The sequence below is a fragment of the Podarcis liolepis genome (genome assembly GCF_965112155.1).
Source record: "Podarcis liolepis genome assembly, chromosome: 7".
Classification (NCBI taxonomy): Eukaryota; Metazoa; Chordata; class Lepidosauria; order Squamata; family Lacertidae; genus Podarcis; species Podarcis liolepis.
The window spans coordinates 53,690,947-53,707,650 of NC_139561.1; the positions used below are offsets into that span (position 1 = coordinate 53,690,947).

The 16,704-nt window shown below is 43.9% G+C and overlaps 2 protein-coding genes across 2 annotated transcripts in view; one reads left to right on the plus strand and one right to left on the minus strand.

Moving 5' to 3' along the window:
• Nucleotides 1–589: 589 nt before the first annotated feature.
• On the plus strand, nt 590–8,842 carry B3GNT9 (UDP-GlcNAc:betaGal beta-1,3-N-acetylglucosaminyltransferase 9). Its single transcript, XM_083515082.1, has 2 exons — nt 590–914; nt 4,413–8,842. Exon 2 carries the CDS (start codon nt 4,483–4,485, stop codon nt 5,716–5,718), a length of 1,236 nt encoding a protein of 411 aa, XP_083371208.1. The 5' UTR covers nt 590–914; nt 4,413–4,482; the 3' UTR covers nt 5,719–8,842.
• A 1,756-nt stretch (nt 8,843–10,598) lies between these two features.
• The window catches only part of PHAF1 (phagophore assembly factor 1), a 42,696-nt gene continuing 36,590 nt past the window's right edge, over nt 10,599–16,704 (minus strand). The window contains exons 14-17 of the mRNA XM_083515128.1: nt 15,857–15,900; nt 14,669–14,727; nt 14,087–14,159; nt 10,599–12,939 (exon numbers count right to left, since the gene is read on the minus strand). Of these exons, the coding sequence (XP_083371254.1) occupies nt 12,850–12,939; nt 14,087–14,159; nt 14,669–14,727; nt 15,857–15,900 (266 nt within the window). The 3' untranslated portion in view covers nt 10,599–12,849. The remainder of the gene's footprint in view (nt 12,940–14,086; nt 14,160–14,668; nt 14,728–15,856; nt 15,901–16,704) is intronic.

The following is a 16,704-nucleotide window of genomic DNA, read 5'->3' on the forward strand; positions in this document are numbered from 1 at the left end:
CACTGTATACTGATTTCGGTATGCAATTTTGCTTAATATAATGCATCTTTGTATGTTATTTCCACCAATCTAGGCACACTTCACCCTTGCATATCCATTTTTTGGATGCATTACCTGGCTGGAAAAGTGCATTGCCAAACTCTGAGAAATGTGAATTTTGAAGGATTCAAAATCCAGTTCATGTATCATTTTGGAAGGTGGAAATTAGGTAAGTCCATGCAAACTACATCACATTTTGTCCTCAGTGTGAGGTCAGTAAACTAACCAACGTCCCCCAAATCCCAATGGCTATAGAAGAATGAATTTGTTGGAACGACACTTTGCAACGCTAGTCATTTCCTCTTTTACAAGGAGCTAACTTTATTGGAGTGTAACATGATGGCGCTCAGTCTGACCAGATTTCATGAGGCAATCTGTCGTTGCGTGAACACACACAGACATGGACCCTTCGCATGTGCAGCCAACTCTTCTCCGCCTCCCGCCCCCTCCCTGCTGTTGGCATGCATCTGAAGCAGGAGTACTCCAGAGCTCTCCTGACTCTTTTTGGACAGAAACATCTGCTCAGGTCATGTGACCAGCACTTGGAGGCCAGCTGAGCTCCGTTTCTCAACACACCACTGAGGGGGCTCTCTTGCCAGCACAGACACACACAGAGAGAGACAGGGTTTGGAGAGAAGACATGGGGAGAGGAGGAGGACCCAGCCATGTCTGCACACAATCCGGGTGCTTCTCCTGAAAATGCATGGAAAGGCAAGAGAGCCAGGATTGCTTAACTCAGCTAGGATTTCCTGGGCTATATGATCAGAGGCTGAGGAATGCCAGAGCTAATCGGATCCAGATGAGCCTACTTGGCAACCTTTTATCCAAACGTTACCGAAGGGAGATGCAATGCTACTGACAAGATTGCACTGGATGTAAGTACCAAGGCTTTCGGTTTGTTCAGGGAGCGTTCTGTACGGACCCATTTGCAAACAGGAGCTGGCCTGCCCTCCAGCTTTAACCTAAACCTCTCCCCACCCTCCCTGCGTCTGCGTTAGATTCCTCATTGCCATTCACAAGCAGCAAATGAGCTCTCCTCCTCCTCCTCCCCAGTCTGCACATCTGGCTCGCTCACTGCAAGAGGCATACCTTACCTGTGTCGGTTAGACGGGGAGACTGTGCAAATGCTGCAGTTAATATATAGGGAGGGGAGAAAGTTTGTGCATGCGGCTTTTGTTGAGATCCTCCTGCAGAGATTTTCCATTGGGGGGAAAAAGAAGAGCCAAGGTTGGTGGCTAAGCACATGCTCTGTCTGCGTGGCAAGACTCCAGAGTCAATCCCTGGGAAAAGACCCCCTTTCTGAGATTCTGGGGAGCCACTGGCAGTCAATATATTATTGAGCTGCATGGGCCACCTTCCTCCTGCTATATACAGTGGTACCTTGGGTTACATACGCTTCAGGTTACGGACTCTGCTAACCCAGAAATAGTGCTTCAGGTTAAGAACTTTGCTTCAGGATAAGAACAGAAATCGTGCTTCGGCGGCACAGTGGCAGCAGGAGGCCCCATTAGCTAAAGTGGTGTTTCAGGTTAAGAACAGTTTCAGGTTAAGAATGGACCTCCGGAACGAATTAAGTACTTAACCTGAGGTACCACTGTACATGCTATGGAACCAGCGAGCAACCTCAGGGCCAGGATGCAGCACTTTGGACCTCTCCATCTGGTCCTTGGGACATTGATCCCTGAGACAAAGGCCTTGTTTGCCCCCTCCTTGAGTGCTTTGCTGACTGGAACACAGCCTTGAATTGTGACCCTGTGTCTTGCTTGCCTGGAAGGATGGATGGAGAGGGGTGTGTGGCTGAAATAGAGCTTATGCTATGTGCATTGCTCAGTCCATTTTTGGCTTTGGCCCTGTCCTGTCCTCTGATGGCAAGCAGCCCCTGGGTGGTTTTCCATGAAGGTATGTGGCCCTTGGGTTAAAAACTTTTTCCCATTGCTGGGTCCTATGCAATTAATCCACACACATCCCTCCATCCATGCTGAACACTCTGCCCTGCTGTGGTGCTTCAGGAACCGTATTCAGAAGCATGTCACTCTTGATCCTGCAGACAGTATACAGTGCAGGCATCCGAACTAGCAGTCATTGTTAGCCTTATCCAGATGTTCAACAGCATCTGGAGGGCCACCTGCTTCTCTTCCAGACTGAGCAGACTTCAGGCTTCCTTTCTCATGCTCTAGAAACATGATCACTTATCAGTAAGGGCAAGCCTCTGGGCATATGCAGAGCCCTTTCTAAATAAGCCAGAGCACTAACCTTGCGATTTTTGCTCCCAGAAGCGGAGGCACTATAAAAGTGCTTGTAGAGGAATTTGGGTAGTAGGCAAAGCATATCTTGCTTTTTTATGGAAGGGCTGTTGCAATACAGAATTCTTCCCCCTGCTGGGGGCAGTGATGATATGGGGATGCTGGCATTCTGCCTGGCATTCAGATGCTGTCAGTTAAAGAGTTTACTTTTTGATTTCTGGCAGTTGGGGAAGAATACATAGAAAGCCTTTACTAGGAGAGTGGGCATTTTTTGTTTAATGAGTTTGTTTTTGCATTACCATGATGGTTTTTTGTGGCGGCCTGCCCATCAAGACAGCTCTCAGGACAGTCTATCCAGAGCCTGCATTTTTCATGGAACCTGGCATCCACCCAAAAGACACGTTGGAAGGAGTCTGGCTAAACAAGGAGAAAAATGGGCTTTAGGGTTATCGCCTGGAGCTCAGGAAGGGAATCTTGATGTTGTTGTTGTTGTTTAGTCATGAAGGAGATCTTGATGTTGACTGGAGGCAAAAGGGCCAGTCAGAGAACAGGTTTGTAGTGAGCACAGCAGGGTCACTGGAGGGAGTTAACGCCAGAATATAATTTATTCTGTAGATAACAGATTTGTTTCCATTTCCTGATCTCCCTTCCCTTCCCCTCCAAATCTCGGAAGGCCCCCAAATGCCTCTCCCACTATGAGCCAGATATGCAGAGTCATGGCAGAGCAAAACATCTGGATCTGCTTCATTCCATCATTCTCTTCCTTCTGGGATTTCCTGTTGCACACAGGAGAACCAAAGTGGCTGCCTTACATTTTTATCTTTGCACGGTGAATGGCGTCCCCCACCGTGGGGGAATGGTATAACCTGGCTGGGGTGACCATGTGTCTTACTTAATAGAGGAGAGCCCTATGTTTCAGAGTGGGCAGGCTTCAGGCTTGTGGGATTTTATCTCTCTCTTTTTTACTAGTTCCCTGAAATCCACTATGTGGAGGTTGGTGCAAAAGGCATACACTTAGAAGGAAAAAATTCTGAGCTTAGCAGATTGTTTTTGAGTATCAGGATTGCATTAAGTTTGCAGTCATCCACCCAGAAATCAACTCTGGGTTACCCCAACTTTTTAAATTTCAGCCGTAGAATTTAGCATGCAAGGGGGGGGGGTCATTTTGCTGCTGTTAAACAGAGGTTTTGTCTTTTGAATGCCGCTTCATGGGTCTCCTGTCCCATAAGTAAAAGAAGTTACGGGCTCTGAACCAAGCAGTTTTTATTGACTTTCACAAATTAAGCTGATGGCTGGTCTAAATATTGGCAGGCTTGTATCTGTAAGTCATGGAAACAGCAGATTTCCATCTTGGACCAGGCTTATTCCAAGGCCTGAGTCCATGAAACTAAACAGTGAAAAGCAGCCAGAAATTCTCTCTAATGTTGCCATTAGCATCTCAGATCTGAAATAATACTGGGCCAAATTTGCATGAAAACAAGTCAGAACTTAATTGGAGCCAGGAGTCAACATTGCTGGGCTCTGGAATCAGGGTCACAAAGTTGCATCATGTTCCAGAAAATGTTTGGATGTAATATCCAGGGCAGGAAAGATCTTTTTGAGCATATACTGAGTTCTTACCATTCGCCATGATATAGTGTCAACCCCACACTCAATCATGCCAACTCTGGTTGAGACCACCAATAGCTGGAGCTAGTAAAACTGTACACCACCAATGGTTTGGGCCTGACTGAGTCCTTTTACACCAGGGCAGACAGTGACACTTACTCTGGCTTTCCCTCCTCAGTGAACTTGTAGGGCTTAACCTTTAAAAGAGGATCTTTGTGGTAGAGGGTTCCAATTTATGGGTGCCCTTCTTCATGAGGTGGATGTGTTTCCCTCATTATTAACAACTGGGCATTTGATGATTCAAATATTCTCAACAGCCTTGAAATTATTCACTGTGCCTTTTTGAATGTTTCCAGAAGTTTTAAAATGTATTGAATGGTCTTCAACAACAACAAAAACCAGTGTTTTGATATTTTGTGGTTTAGCATCCTGGACTCCTTTGCAGCAAAATGTAGAAGATAAATTTAACTAACTAAATGTGCTACAGACTCTACCCTGACCTCCTGTTTCTTTTCTCTGCAGATGGATGTAGTCTATAGACAATTCCCCTAACACAATACTGCATGTTTCTTAGTGGAGATTTCTGGGAACCATGAGAGTTCAATTCAAGGCTGATGCCATTTGCACACTCGTCCTGGTGGTCGCCCTTTTCACCATGCTCTATTCTCAACTGGGCCACACTTCCCTTAGAGAAGAAAAGGTGAAAGGTCAGAAGCCGCCATTAATGGCGACACGTAGGGTCTTCCACGTTCCCATCGCCCTCCAGAAACAGACTGCAGTGGAGAAGGCCAAAATGATTTCTTCAATGAAACCTGGCGAGGGCGGAGGCCAAGATGCCATGGTCACTACTCTGCCCCCCTTGACGCAGCCTACTTTTGATTTTAAGCGTTACCTGAGGAACAAAGACAACCGGAAGTTTGACCTTCTCATTAACCAGCCAAAGAAATGCAAGAGGAACCCAGGGGGCCCCTTCTTGCTCATCGCCATAAAGTCACTGGTAGAGGACTTTGACCGCCGGGAGATTGTACGGAAAACTTGGGGAAGAGAAGGGCCGGTCAATGGGGCGCAGGTGCAAAGGGTTTTCCTCCTGGGGGTCCCAAAGAACAAAACGGCGCTGCCAGCGTGGGAGAGTCTTGTTCATCAGGAGAGCCAGATGTATCGAGACATCTTGTTGTGGGACTTCCTTGACACTTTCTTCAATTTGACCTTGAAGGAGATACATTTCCTAAGCTGGGCTCGTGAGTTTTGTTTCAGTACTAAGTTCATATTCAAAGGCGATGCCGACGTCTTCGTCAACGTGGAAAACATTGTCAACTTCCTGGAGAGGCGTGATCCATCCGATGACCTATTTGTTGGGGACATCATCTATAACGCGCACCCAATCCGAACCCGCAAGAGCAAATACTACATTCCGGAGACAATGTATGGGCTCAGCATGTATCCAGCCTATGCTGGGGGTGGCGGGTTCTTACTTTCCAGCAGCACCATGAAGAAACTCTCTCAGGCTTGTGGGGAGGTAGAACTCTTTCCTATTGATGATGTCTTCCTAGGCATGTGCTTACAAAGAATCAACCTGAAGCCCACCTTGCACGAAGGGTTCAAAACCTTTGGAATAACCAAGCCCTCTGCTGCTCCAAACTTGCAGACCTTTGATCCTTGTTTTTACAAAGATCTCATGGTAGTCCACAGCCTGAAGGGAGCTGAAATCTGGCTAATGTGGAACCTGCTGCACAACCCACGGCTCTCTTGCACCCAAAAGAAGCATGTAAAGAAGGCTTTCCGGTGGAAAATCAAAACTAAAGAGCCAACCAAAGATTATGCGACCTAAGGATTGACTTGCATGAGTGAATGAACATCACACAGGCCTAGCACTGCTGATGCGACTTGCACATTATCCGACATTGCTTGAAACCTACAGTGTTTTAGGCGGAGATATCAAGTAATGAAAATGCTTGTTTAAGCCAACCCTAATTTCTACAGTTGTGTTAGTGAGGAAAATATATGGAGTGGAATCCAATGTGGTTCCCTTTGTTTGCTCACAACAAGTTTGCAATCACAGAAGCAGCCCTTAGGAACATAGGGGCAAAGCAAGCTGTCTTCTATGAAGTCCGACCAGTGGTTCCTCTAGTTCAGTATTGTCTACACTTAACAAGCATAACTCCCAGAGGTCCAAACATATGAAATATGTATTCTCAGAATATGCTCAAAGAAAGCCTGCAAAATTCACCCATGTCAATACGTACGTTTAGAAAGGTCTGCAAAGGTAGTAAAGAGTACAGAGTACGCTATACATGAAGTCCAAGATTTGATCCCTCAAGATCTGGGAAAGACCTGTCTGAACCCCTTGTGAGTTGCTGCCAGTTGGTATAGACAATACTGAGTGAGATGGAGCAGTGCTTTGGCTCTGAATGATGCCTGCTCATGCTGCCAGATTTATTTGTTAGGAATAATAGAGCATTAAGAAGAAGGTCCACTGTTGCAGGGCCATTCTGATGTAAATGCCTATTGAAAGAGCTTGTTTATACAGACACCCACTCAACTTTGTTCACATATACCTAAAGCTATTACAAGGACAATCTAAAACACTGCATTTGAATGTTCTATGTTGTGGTTTCACTACAACATGCAAATCAAATTACTCTGACTCTGTCTTCATTTGTGTACTCTGCTGTTTGAAAAAAAAAGGAAACAAAAATCATTTAACCCCCAGCTCATCAAAACCTCCATAAATTATGTTCCGTCTCAAAGCAAAATGCAGGAGGATAATCTTTAAAAGTGCCAAATTTAAAATAGCAGTTTGGGATCTGGCAGGGAGATAAAAGACAGTGTGTGTAGACTTATTGGTGTAATCAAGGTGGATCCAACCCTGTTCCAAAAACATCTGTTTCTGAATTTATTGGACTTTCAAATGTATGTGTTCCCTTCACAGTGTTTACCATTTAAAAGCAGACACAACCAACACAGGACAATATATTCCACAACGAATGTGACTTCTCTCAGATGAAGCATCAGATGAAAGAGAGTTTGGATTTGATATCCTGCTTTATCACTAGCCGAAGGAGTCTCAAAGCGGCTAACATTCTCCTTTCCCTTCCTCCCCCACAACAAACACTCTGTGAGGTGAGTGGGGCTGAGAGACTTCAGAGAAGTGTGACTGGCCCAAGGTCACCCAGCAGCTGCATGTGGAGGAGCAGGGAAGCGAACCCGGTTCACCAGATTACAGGTCTACCGCTCTTAACCACTACACCACGCTGGGAGCCTCAGCTTGCAGCAGATGTTAAAAGATCATGGTGTATTAGATCCTGGATCCTGTACATCACACATGTTCTAAAAACCGATCTTGGCCAGGTTCAGCATATGCATTTCACAGTTGCACTTTCTCAGGGTTTGGGGCAAGAATCTTTCCCAGCCCTATGTGGCTCAGTGGCTTTCCAGGGTTTCAGGCAGGAGACAATTCCCAGTCCTAATTGGAGATGCCAGGTATTGAACCTGCATGAAAAGAAAGTTCTCTACCACCAATATCTGGTCCTTCCCTGACACTGGGAAATACCCTGACACAGGAAGCTGCCTATTGGTCCACCTAACTCAGTACTGCAGACACTGACTGGCAGTGGCTCTCCAAGGTTTCAAACACTGAGTCTTTGCCAGCCTTCTTTGGATATGCTGGGGATTCAACTCGCAACCTTCTGCATGCAAAGCAGATGCCCAGCCTCTGAACTACAGCTTTTTAAAAGCTATGATTTATGGTTTATTGTGATTTGTAAATGAAGTCACTACTTTACTTACCTGTATATAAACATGAGGCAAAATGAAGACAGATCCCTTGGATTGTACAATTAGTCGGCTCCCTTTCTGGTCTTAAAAAGTCACTCAGGGCTAAGGCACAAATTGAGAAGTGTACTGGACTCTAGAAACACAAATCTCATTCAAAACAGCAGAAGGCATTTTCTTTGTCAGATCCGACACCAATGCAGTAGTTCAGGGAAGAGTAGGAACAGAAGAGAGTATCTTCAAAGAGGGTGTGGCTGGTTGGTTGGCACATTCACACACACACACACACACACACACACACTGCATCATTTTGCTGCAGACCCATTTGATATCTCTCTGGTTTCTATTTGAACTCAGTGAGGAATCCTAATATATTCATTGCCGTAAGCACTTAGCGAAAGAAAAAACCCGCAACCATCTTTCAAATCATTGTTTGAAAGTGATAAATCCCCACCGTGACCCTATCAATACTGAACATAGAACAAAGGTTTTATTCAGGAAGACAGGCTAGCACCAGCAATTGAAAATCTGATCACAGCTTGATTATTTCACTGCAGAGAAAAATCTGTTTCAAATTAGGGGGGAAATTGTTCCTGGAAGAAGCGATACTGAGCTAGGCTGATGGTAAGAGCAGGGCAGGCGAGGGAAAGAGAACAAACAACACCAAGGGAACTGGAACAGCTTACCATACTACCCCACAGGACCAGACCAGCTGAAGGGGGGAAGGAAATGGCCTGCATGAGGAAGTAAATAGGATCTGTAGGGGCATCGCTCCTCTCTGCAATTCACGCCACATGCAGTTTTTGTTCATGAGCCTCTGTGATCCCATCCAACTTGCTAACACATTAAGTGACTGTGGTGAAAGCAAGTAAGTTGCTGTTGACTTACACCATTGCACTGTTGCATATGCATGTCAAAGGCACAGCTCCCTTTACTTTGAAAGATGACTGCTTGAATTGTGGAAGACTCCATCCTAGAACATCTGCTTTGCATGCAGAAAGTGCCATTCAATCCTCTGCATCTCCAGGTAGGGTTGGGGATCTCCCCTGCCTGAGACCCTGGAGAGTTACTGCCAATCTCTGTAGACTATACTGAGCCAGGTGGACAGATGGACTGAATTAGTATATGGCATATTTTCATTGTTCCTATGTTATTAAAACACCATTATGAAGTATGAGAAAGTGACTGACAACTGCTCTTAATCAGGCTGGGGTTTGTTTTGCATTTTCATTCTTGACTATGTCCACAAGCACACTTATACCCTTTCGCTGAGAATCTTGCATGTTCTCCATCCAAATATTTATCTTTCACTCCTACTGAAGTGGCACACCTGAAGAGCCCACCAAGCAATTGGTAGGGATTAAAAGATTATATTAGATTTCTTGAAGAAGTTAGCTTTGTCTGTAAGTAAGATGCTGTGGAAATACTTAAGGGACAATACTGACTGATTAGGGAACTCAGATTAGTTAGGGCAGGGGTCTGCAACCTTTAAGACAAAAAGAGCCACTTGGACCCGTTTCCGAAGGAAAAAAAACTGGGAGCCGCAAAACTCGTCATTATAAAAATAACTTTTTTGTCACTTTTTTATTATTTCTTTGTTTGACCCCTCAAAATTACTCCTCCTCATAGAAATAAATGTTAAATTAACAAGTTACCTTTTTGTGTGTGTTCTTCACTCCCCTTCAAAACAGTGACCAGCGTACATGCCCCTTACAATGTAGCGGGCGGGTGGGTGGGCGGGAAGGTGGCGTTGGGACGGTGCGTGACTAACGCACGCACCACCCCCATGCGACGTCACAGCCAGTACAGCACCCGTCACAGTGGGGAGTGTCGGGGTGCACAATGCGCCTCCTCCCCTTGCTAGTATCCGCCCCGGAGCCGCGGCAAAGGTGTAAAAGCCGCGGCAAAGGTGTAAAAGAGCCACATGTGGCTCCGGAGCCGCGGGTTGCAGACCCCTGAGTTAGGGGGAAAGTCACAGATGAGTGGAAGAGCATCTGCTTTGCATGCAGAAGGTCCTAGGTTCAGTCCCCAGAATCTCTAGGTAAAGCTGAGGGAGACCTCTGTCCAAAACCCTAGAGATCCACTGCCAGCCAGTGTAAACATTACGGAGCTAGATAGTCCAATGGTCTGACTCTGTATAAGGCAGATTTCTGTTGTTTACATTTATGAATTGCTATATACCTTTCATATATACAGCATTACAATTTAACCTTCAATCAAAAAATGGGGTTAGTATCTACACCAGGAGCACTTGTCACTGTAGAAATTACACAGAAGTTGACCTACAACCTCTCATCCTGCACGGTAGAAAGCCATGTCCCCATCTTTCAGTCAGATAATACAGTATCTTTCAGCCTTTCAGTGCAGTAATACCACCCCAGTTCACATTTTAGAATTTTTTTGGACAAAAGACCCCCAAATTCCAGCCAAAGCCCTGTATTTGGTGTATTTATCTTTTTAACCTCAGCAAATGTAATGTGATGGGGTAAGAAATGTTCCAATAACACTGATTCAGGGGAAGATGGGGCTCACCGAAATGAACGCAGCTGCCGATAAAATTTTCCAGTGAACACAGGTAGTTCATTGAGCCGCTGGTAGGCTCCATCCAGCAGACCTTTTATACTTTCTCCTTCCTTCAACATGCCCTACAAATATTAAGGTAGATGCCACTCTGCAATACTGCCAGGTCCATTGCAGTGCCCTGCCTCCTGGGTGCTGTTTAGTGGGGTGTGGTGGTTGCAGTGTTATTTTACAACTGGGGAAACTCAGATTCAAACACCCCACTTATCCACAAAGGGCTTGCAGGGTGACCTTGGGCCTATCACCATCTTTCAGCAGGCTATTCCAAGGGAGGAATCATGAGTTTCTTGGATGAGGACACAAAATTCAAATAATAAACATAGGATCAATGGTGGGAAACAAATAAAAGACTCATCATTAATTGCAAAATACAGACACTCAGCAACTGTATTTAAACAACACAGTAACTGAGACTCATTTTATTTGTCCTTTCAATGTACATGCTAGTTATTCATTTCATATAATTTACAAGAGGCTTATGAAAAACAGAATTCATGTTAGAAAGGAAAGAATTGGGGGATTTTCTCAGCAAGCAATGATCATGGGCGGGGGGAACAGTACATTATGAAGAAGAGCAACATCTAGAAATAAAGGTAAAACAAAAATCTGTTTTCCTGTAATCCATTAAATTCTCAGTGGGGCTTCCTTTATTTCTTTTTTAAGTAAAACAGTATAGAATGTCACAGTATACAGGAAGACTAAATGGCGAAAAGGAGATCACCCATACCCACAAATATACGCAACACGCACGCACACACACACTTATCCCTGCTACTGGTCCAGGATCCAAAACGTTTAGTTAAACATCCTAAAATTCCCTATTTCCCATTCGTTGGTAAACTATACAGGATTACACTGTACATGGCGTTAAAATTACAAAAGGTTTCGTATTTACAAAATCTGTACACGCATTTGCAAAACCCACAAAAAATCGTCTATATATCACAAGTTGCTACACCAAAATATTAAAAATGGGATAAAATTATACATTTCTCTTTTCTCTCTCTTTCTCTCTCATTTTAAAAAGGGTCAATATTTCAAAGATGACCGAGACAGACAGAGACTATCTACTTTCCCCACAATAAGACTGGTAAGAGAGCTGCAAACCCCAGATCCACTTGAGATAATGACTGCAGAGTCTCTAACTGGACGCCACTGATCTCCTGTCTGCTGGGGGTGGAGGGGCAGAGTGTGCAGAACTATGTATGTACAGAAATGCTGAATCAAGATTAAGGATCTCTTTGGCTAACATTTTGGCATTAAATTTAAAAAGAAGATGAGAGAGAGATGGGAGGGGTGGAAAGAGAGGCAATTCCTCCCCTCTCCAATGTGCTATGTACGTAATCACCCAGAGCGCAATCTGCCAGGATCGTGTCCCGTGGAAGCCTCTTGGGAAACTTCTCTTGCATTAAGGCTGCACAACTTTAGTTTCATTTTGATGAGACTTGGGTGGGAGCAGTTCTCAGTGCTGCGCCCCAGTTCCTCTCCTACTCCTACTCTACAGGACAAGGAAGAGGAAGTAAGAAATCCTAAATTGATGCTTGTCACACAATTGCAAGACGAGACAACTGTGTTTATTCTTACAGGACCAAATACTTTCCCCCTCCTGTTTTATGCACAAGCAAAAATGGTATCAAAACCCTTAAGACAGACATAATTCAGAGGAATAATCTACTCGACTTCCCCCCCTCTGCTTCCGGACACGGTATATATAAAAAACACATTAGTTAACCAGGCATGGCAGAAAATAAGTCGCTTCAGCATGTCAAGTAAATATTAGTGCAGAAAAGGTGGGATTCTTCCCCACTGTATAAATAAGCTTTATGCGTGGCAAACAATTAAATAAACCATCGTACCCCACTCACACCCAGTACACAGATGCTCCTCAGTGAATATTAAAATGTATTATCAAGTAATTAAAGTGTATGTAGTGCAAAAATGTTACAACCAAGTCTTATGCACATGCTGCTTTGCACTTGTTTCAACATCAGACAAACATGTGGTGCCTGAAATCATGGACACGTATATACATACTTGTCACATTTGGTACGATGTCTTAGCCACAGAAATACCCATGTACTTTATTTTATATATACACCTATATATAAGGGGTGTGTCTATGTGTGTGTATACACACCCACACATACATTGTTGTCCTTTAAAAAACATGACTACCATTACAGTTTACACAAACACAGACCGGAAAAATATATATCCAATACCTGCTTCCAGATGCTCCAAGGCTCAGAAAGTTTGTGCTTCTAAGTCGTGCAGTCATTTGTGTGCCCTCTCGTTTAAAGCTCATCCTTTTTCCAGCTCAGGAAAGAAAGACCAGTCTGTTTACATCCACACGGTAAAGGATGAGGGCAACCGAGAGGAGAAAAATCAACGGCGACAGGCACCTAATTGCTCATTTCCATGCCCTGTGATGAACAGTCAAGAGGATTTCCCATCCTGCTCCATGCACAGGTGGCAAAAGACAGTTTTTGAACACACACACACACACAACACACACACGTCCATCATACCGTGCTTCTCCATATTATAAGTGGCAGCAAATCAAGGCACGCTGTACTAATTTTGTAGCATTTTGATTAGCTGATATCGCTCACTGGGGAAGATCTGACATTTTCAACTGGCTGCTGGGTCTTGCTGGGCCATAGAGAGTAACAGAAGCTATGTGATTATTCTGCATCACCTGTACAAAGAAACAAAAAGGAATACTGTCAGACAGCCCTTACCGTCAGAAGGACTACAGAATTCAAATTCCTCCAAAAAGAAGCCCAAATAGCTGTTTTTATTGGAAAATTAATAAAAATGGTTTTTTAAAAACCAAAAAGAACCCCAAATAGGTTAGCAGTAATATGGAGAACTAACACTGCCCAGTGGACTAGAGACTTGATCTGCGTGACCTGGACTCAAACCTCAGACTAGCCATGGATTCCTTTGGTGGCTTCAAAGTAAAAGTCTCTTCGAAACTGGTTTTAAACATGAACCCCCTTTTAGTCTTTTTTTCACTGGCTCGTTTAGATAGCGGGGCCTGCAGGTGGCTCCTAACCTTACCTTATGCAGCCCTTGCCATCTCCTGAAGCAGCCCCATTCTTCCACCGCATCAGAGCTCCTTCCTTTTTGTTTCTTCTTTTCTCTTGGCTTTTAACAGTCCCCCAATATTGCCCTTCCTATATAATTTAAGAACTGGAAGAGGCACTATTTTACTGAACAAAAATAAATTGAGTCACCCCCCCCCCCCCGTTCTATGGCTCAAGGTAATGAAATTTCCCTTCTGTGCATAGAACACACTAAAGAAGAAAAACTTGTATTCATCTGTTGAATTTACTAGATAAACAAATCCTTGGTATGCCAATCTGAGAGTAACCCCATCAAACCCAGTAGGGCTTACTTCTGAAAAAAACTGCACAGGATTGGAAATTCTAATCTGAGAAAGCCATGGTGAAAACTGATGTCTTTTTCACTTTTTTTCTCTGGCTCCACCAATTATGTTCCACCCCCACAAAATAACCACAAGTGAATGAGGCCCTCAATCACGTTTCCCATACCAGTGTGGAAAATAAGTTTTTATCATTGCATCCAAGTTCTTTTTATCCTACTACAGAGCTAGACTTGATAATGATGTGCATTGTGCGATTCACTTCAAATTTGTCTGCTGAACTGGTCCCACACACAATGGACTTAAGTGTATCCCACACCACATCAGCCAAGAATGCAGAGTGCTTCAACACTACAACATGGGAGAAATGTCCACAGACTTGCAGAACCAGCCACTATTTCAAACCAACTAAATCCAGTGCTCCATCACGTCTTTTAGCTAAGTAAGCTTTCCTAACCTCAAAGATCATTCGCTGCAGTCCAAAGCAAAACGTTGACCCAAATGGATTTGTGTTGTTTGGAGAGGATGATCTAAAGAAAAGAAAATCAGGCTAAGGTAACCAAATAATACCAGTAAGATTTATATTCAATATTTTTGTAACACCCAATATCAGCATAAACAACAAAACCTATCTTTTTAGGGAATCAAATGGAATTTTTCATTACAAAGGTATAATGCTCAACCATGTTTTGCTTTCCTCCACCGCTAGTAAGCATTGCGAGTTTGCAGCAAAGTAGAATGTGGAACTATTGTGAAAGATTACACATTCAGCAAGGTAACTACAAAGAAGGCAGATTCTTTGCTTTTCCAGCCTCTCAGCTTGCAAGGTGACAAATGAATCTTTTTTATGTCTTACCAATGTCCCCTTCTAGGGACAGCACTTAGCTCTTCAAGCAAACAGGGGTTTCTAGTTTTATGATTCTATAATCATGGCACTTTAATTCAATGAAGCTGTTGAGTATTATTAGGCCTCTTTCTCGTAGTCACTTGAAATCCAATCAATTCCTATCCAAGTGACAGAATAAAATAAAATATTTACCTGTGAAGTACCACTGGCTTCTCTACAGGATGTCCAAGAAGGTCCTGAATATTGTCCCACTGTAAGCATATGAAAATTACTTAGAGAATGAAGCATGGATCCTAGTGGTAGAATGCAGCATGTCATGTATATCTATGTTTTTGACACTTAAGACACTTAAGAAAAAGCAAACATCAGCTAAAATCCACTCACAGATGGCTGGGACTAATACATATTACTTTATTTGCAAACTTTTAAACAATTTTTTTGTAAAAACTTAAAGGATCAATTGTCAGCAGCTGTTGCAGATAAACAGACAGCCTGATATATTGGACTTTAGTGGGAATGTTGCTTTGTTATACAGTATATACCAAGCCCAAGGACACCATGAGGATTTTTTTTGGGGGGGGTGTTTCTCTCATTTTGGTTTAATGTTGTATGTTTCTGTACTTATAATAAAATGCAATTAAAAAAAATTAAGGTAGCAAAGGTTGGCTATGTGTATTTTACCTCTAGAATTCAGGTGCTAACTTGTGGTTTGCTACAACAGTAAATTTGGATTTGGAACCATGGTATTTCAAGCATTGTCTTTTCTCATATCATCCTGCTTGCCCAATTTTATCTCCAGTATCCTGCTTTGAAGGGACGCGGGTGGCGCTGTGGTCTAAACCACAGAGCCTAGGGCTTGCCGATCAGAAGGTCGGCGGTTCGAATCCCCGTGGCGGGGTGAGCTCCCGTTGCTCGGTCCCTGCTCCTGCCCACCTAGCAGTTCGAAAGCACGTCAAAGTGCAAGTAGATAAATAGGTACCACTCCGGCAGGAAGGTAAACGGCGCTTCCGTGCGCTGCTGTGGTTAGCCATGCTGGCCACATGACCTGGAAGCTGTATGCCGGTTCCCTCGGCCAATAAAGCGAGATGAGCGCCGCAACCCCAGAGTCGTCCGCGACTGGACCTAATGGTCAGGGGTCCCTTTACCTTTAACTTTATCCTGCTTTGAGCTCCATTCCACCTAGCTGGAAGATTAAATCTGCAAATGCCTGGAGTGGGTCCATTTCTGGGATGACTCCCAGCCGCTGACCCCAATCACCTCCTGAAAGAGGCCACCTTAGCACAGTGCTCCAGAATACCCTTTCTTAGGCCTGTGCAAATAAGGTGCCACGGCTGAAGTTAAAGGGCTGTTCTAGCAAGCATGGCTGGGGGTTCGATTTACCTTGCTATAGGTTGTGCAGGTTTCTGTCTGTGAATCGGTGCTATCTGTTTGGAGAAAGAACAGAGAAAATGACCTATAAGGCTACATTTCAACAGAAGATCCCACTCCTCCTCTTCCTAATGCCCTTCTGCACCAACAGCATGTTAGGTACTATTCAGTACATGGAAGCAACCTGGATGTGACACTGAAAGCTAATTCCAAGAGTCTTGGCATATTAGTATTTTCTAAATTTTTATTTCAACAAGACACATGTTTCACTCTTCTACCGCCCCCGCCCCCGCAACACTATTTACTTTTAGGGTTTCTAAGAGTAAGAATGACACATCCCCAGGTGAGCCCCCTTCCTTTGTTTCTTTGTGAACTGCTGTTCTGGGCATGCCTCCTCATTGGAAAGGAGCCATGCCATTAGTTGTTGCTCAGTGACTCAACCAACAGCCTGCTCTGAGGACAGCCCAAACTTCTGACTGTTTGCAAGAAAGAAATAATGGAGAATTCAAGCACAACCAACAGGGCAGAATTAATCACCCCCAGGGAAGGAAAAGTTGAAGTGGGCAAGCGTGGCCCTCTTAAGGCCCTTCAATTTTAAGACCTGATGCTGGAGATGTTACATTTTTATATAGACAAGAACACCAAGAGCTGTGTTGCAACTGGCTGTTCATACACTTAGATTTTCCATCAACCTTGGGTGTGTGCTCACAGATGTTAACAGGTGACTAAGAGTACAGTTGTCAGAGGCTCCTTTCCTTGCAGTGCCAACTGTATCTGTGATCACCAGTTTCATATTATCCATATGAACACATATCCACAGTGTAAACAGACCAAATGCTACACTTAAAACTCCATGTTAT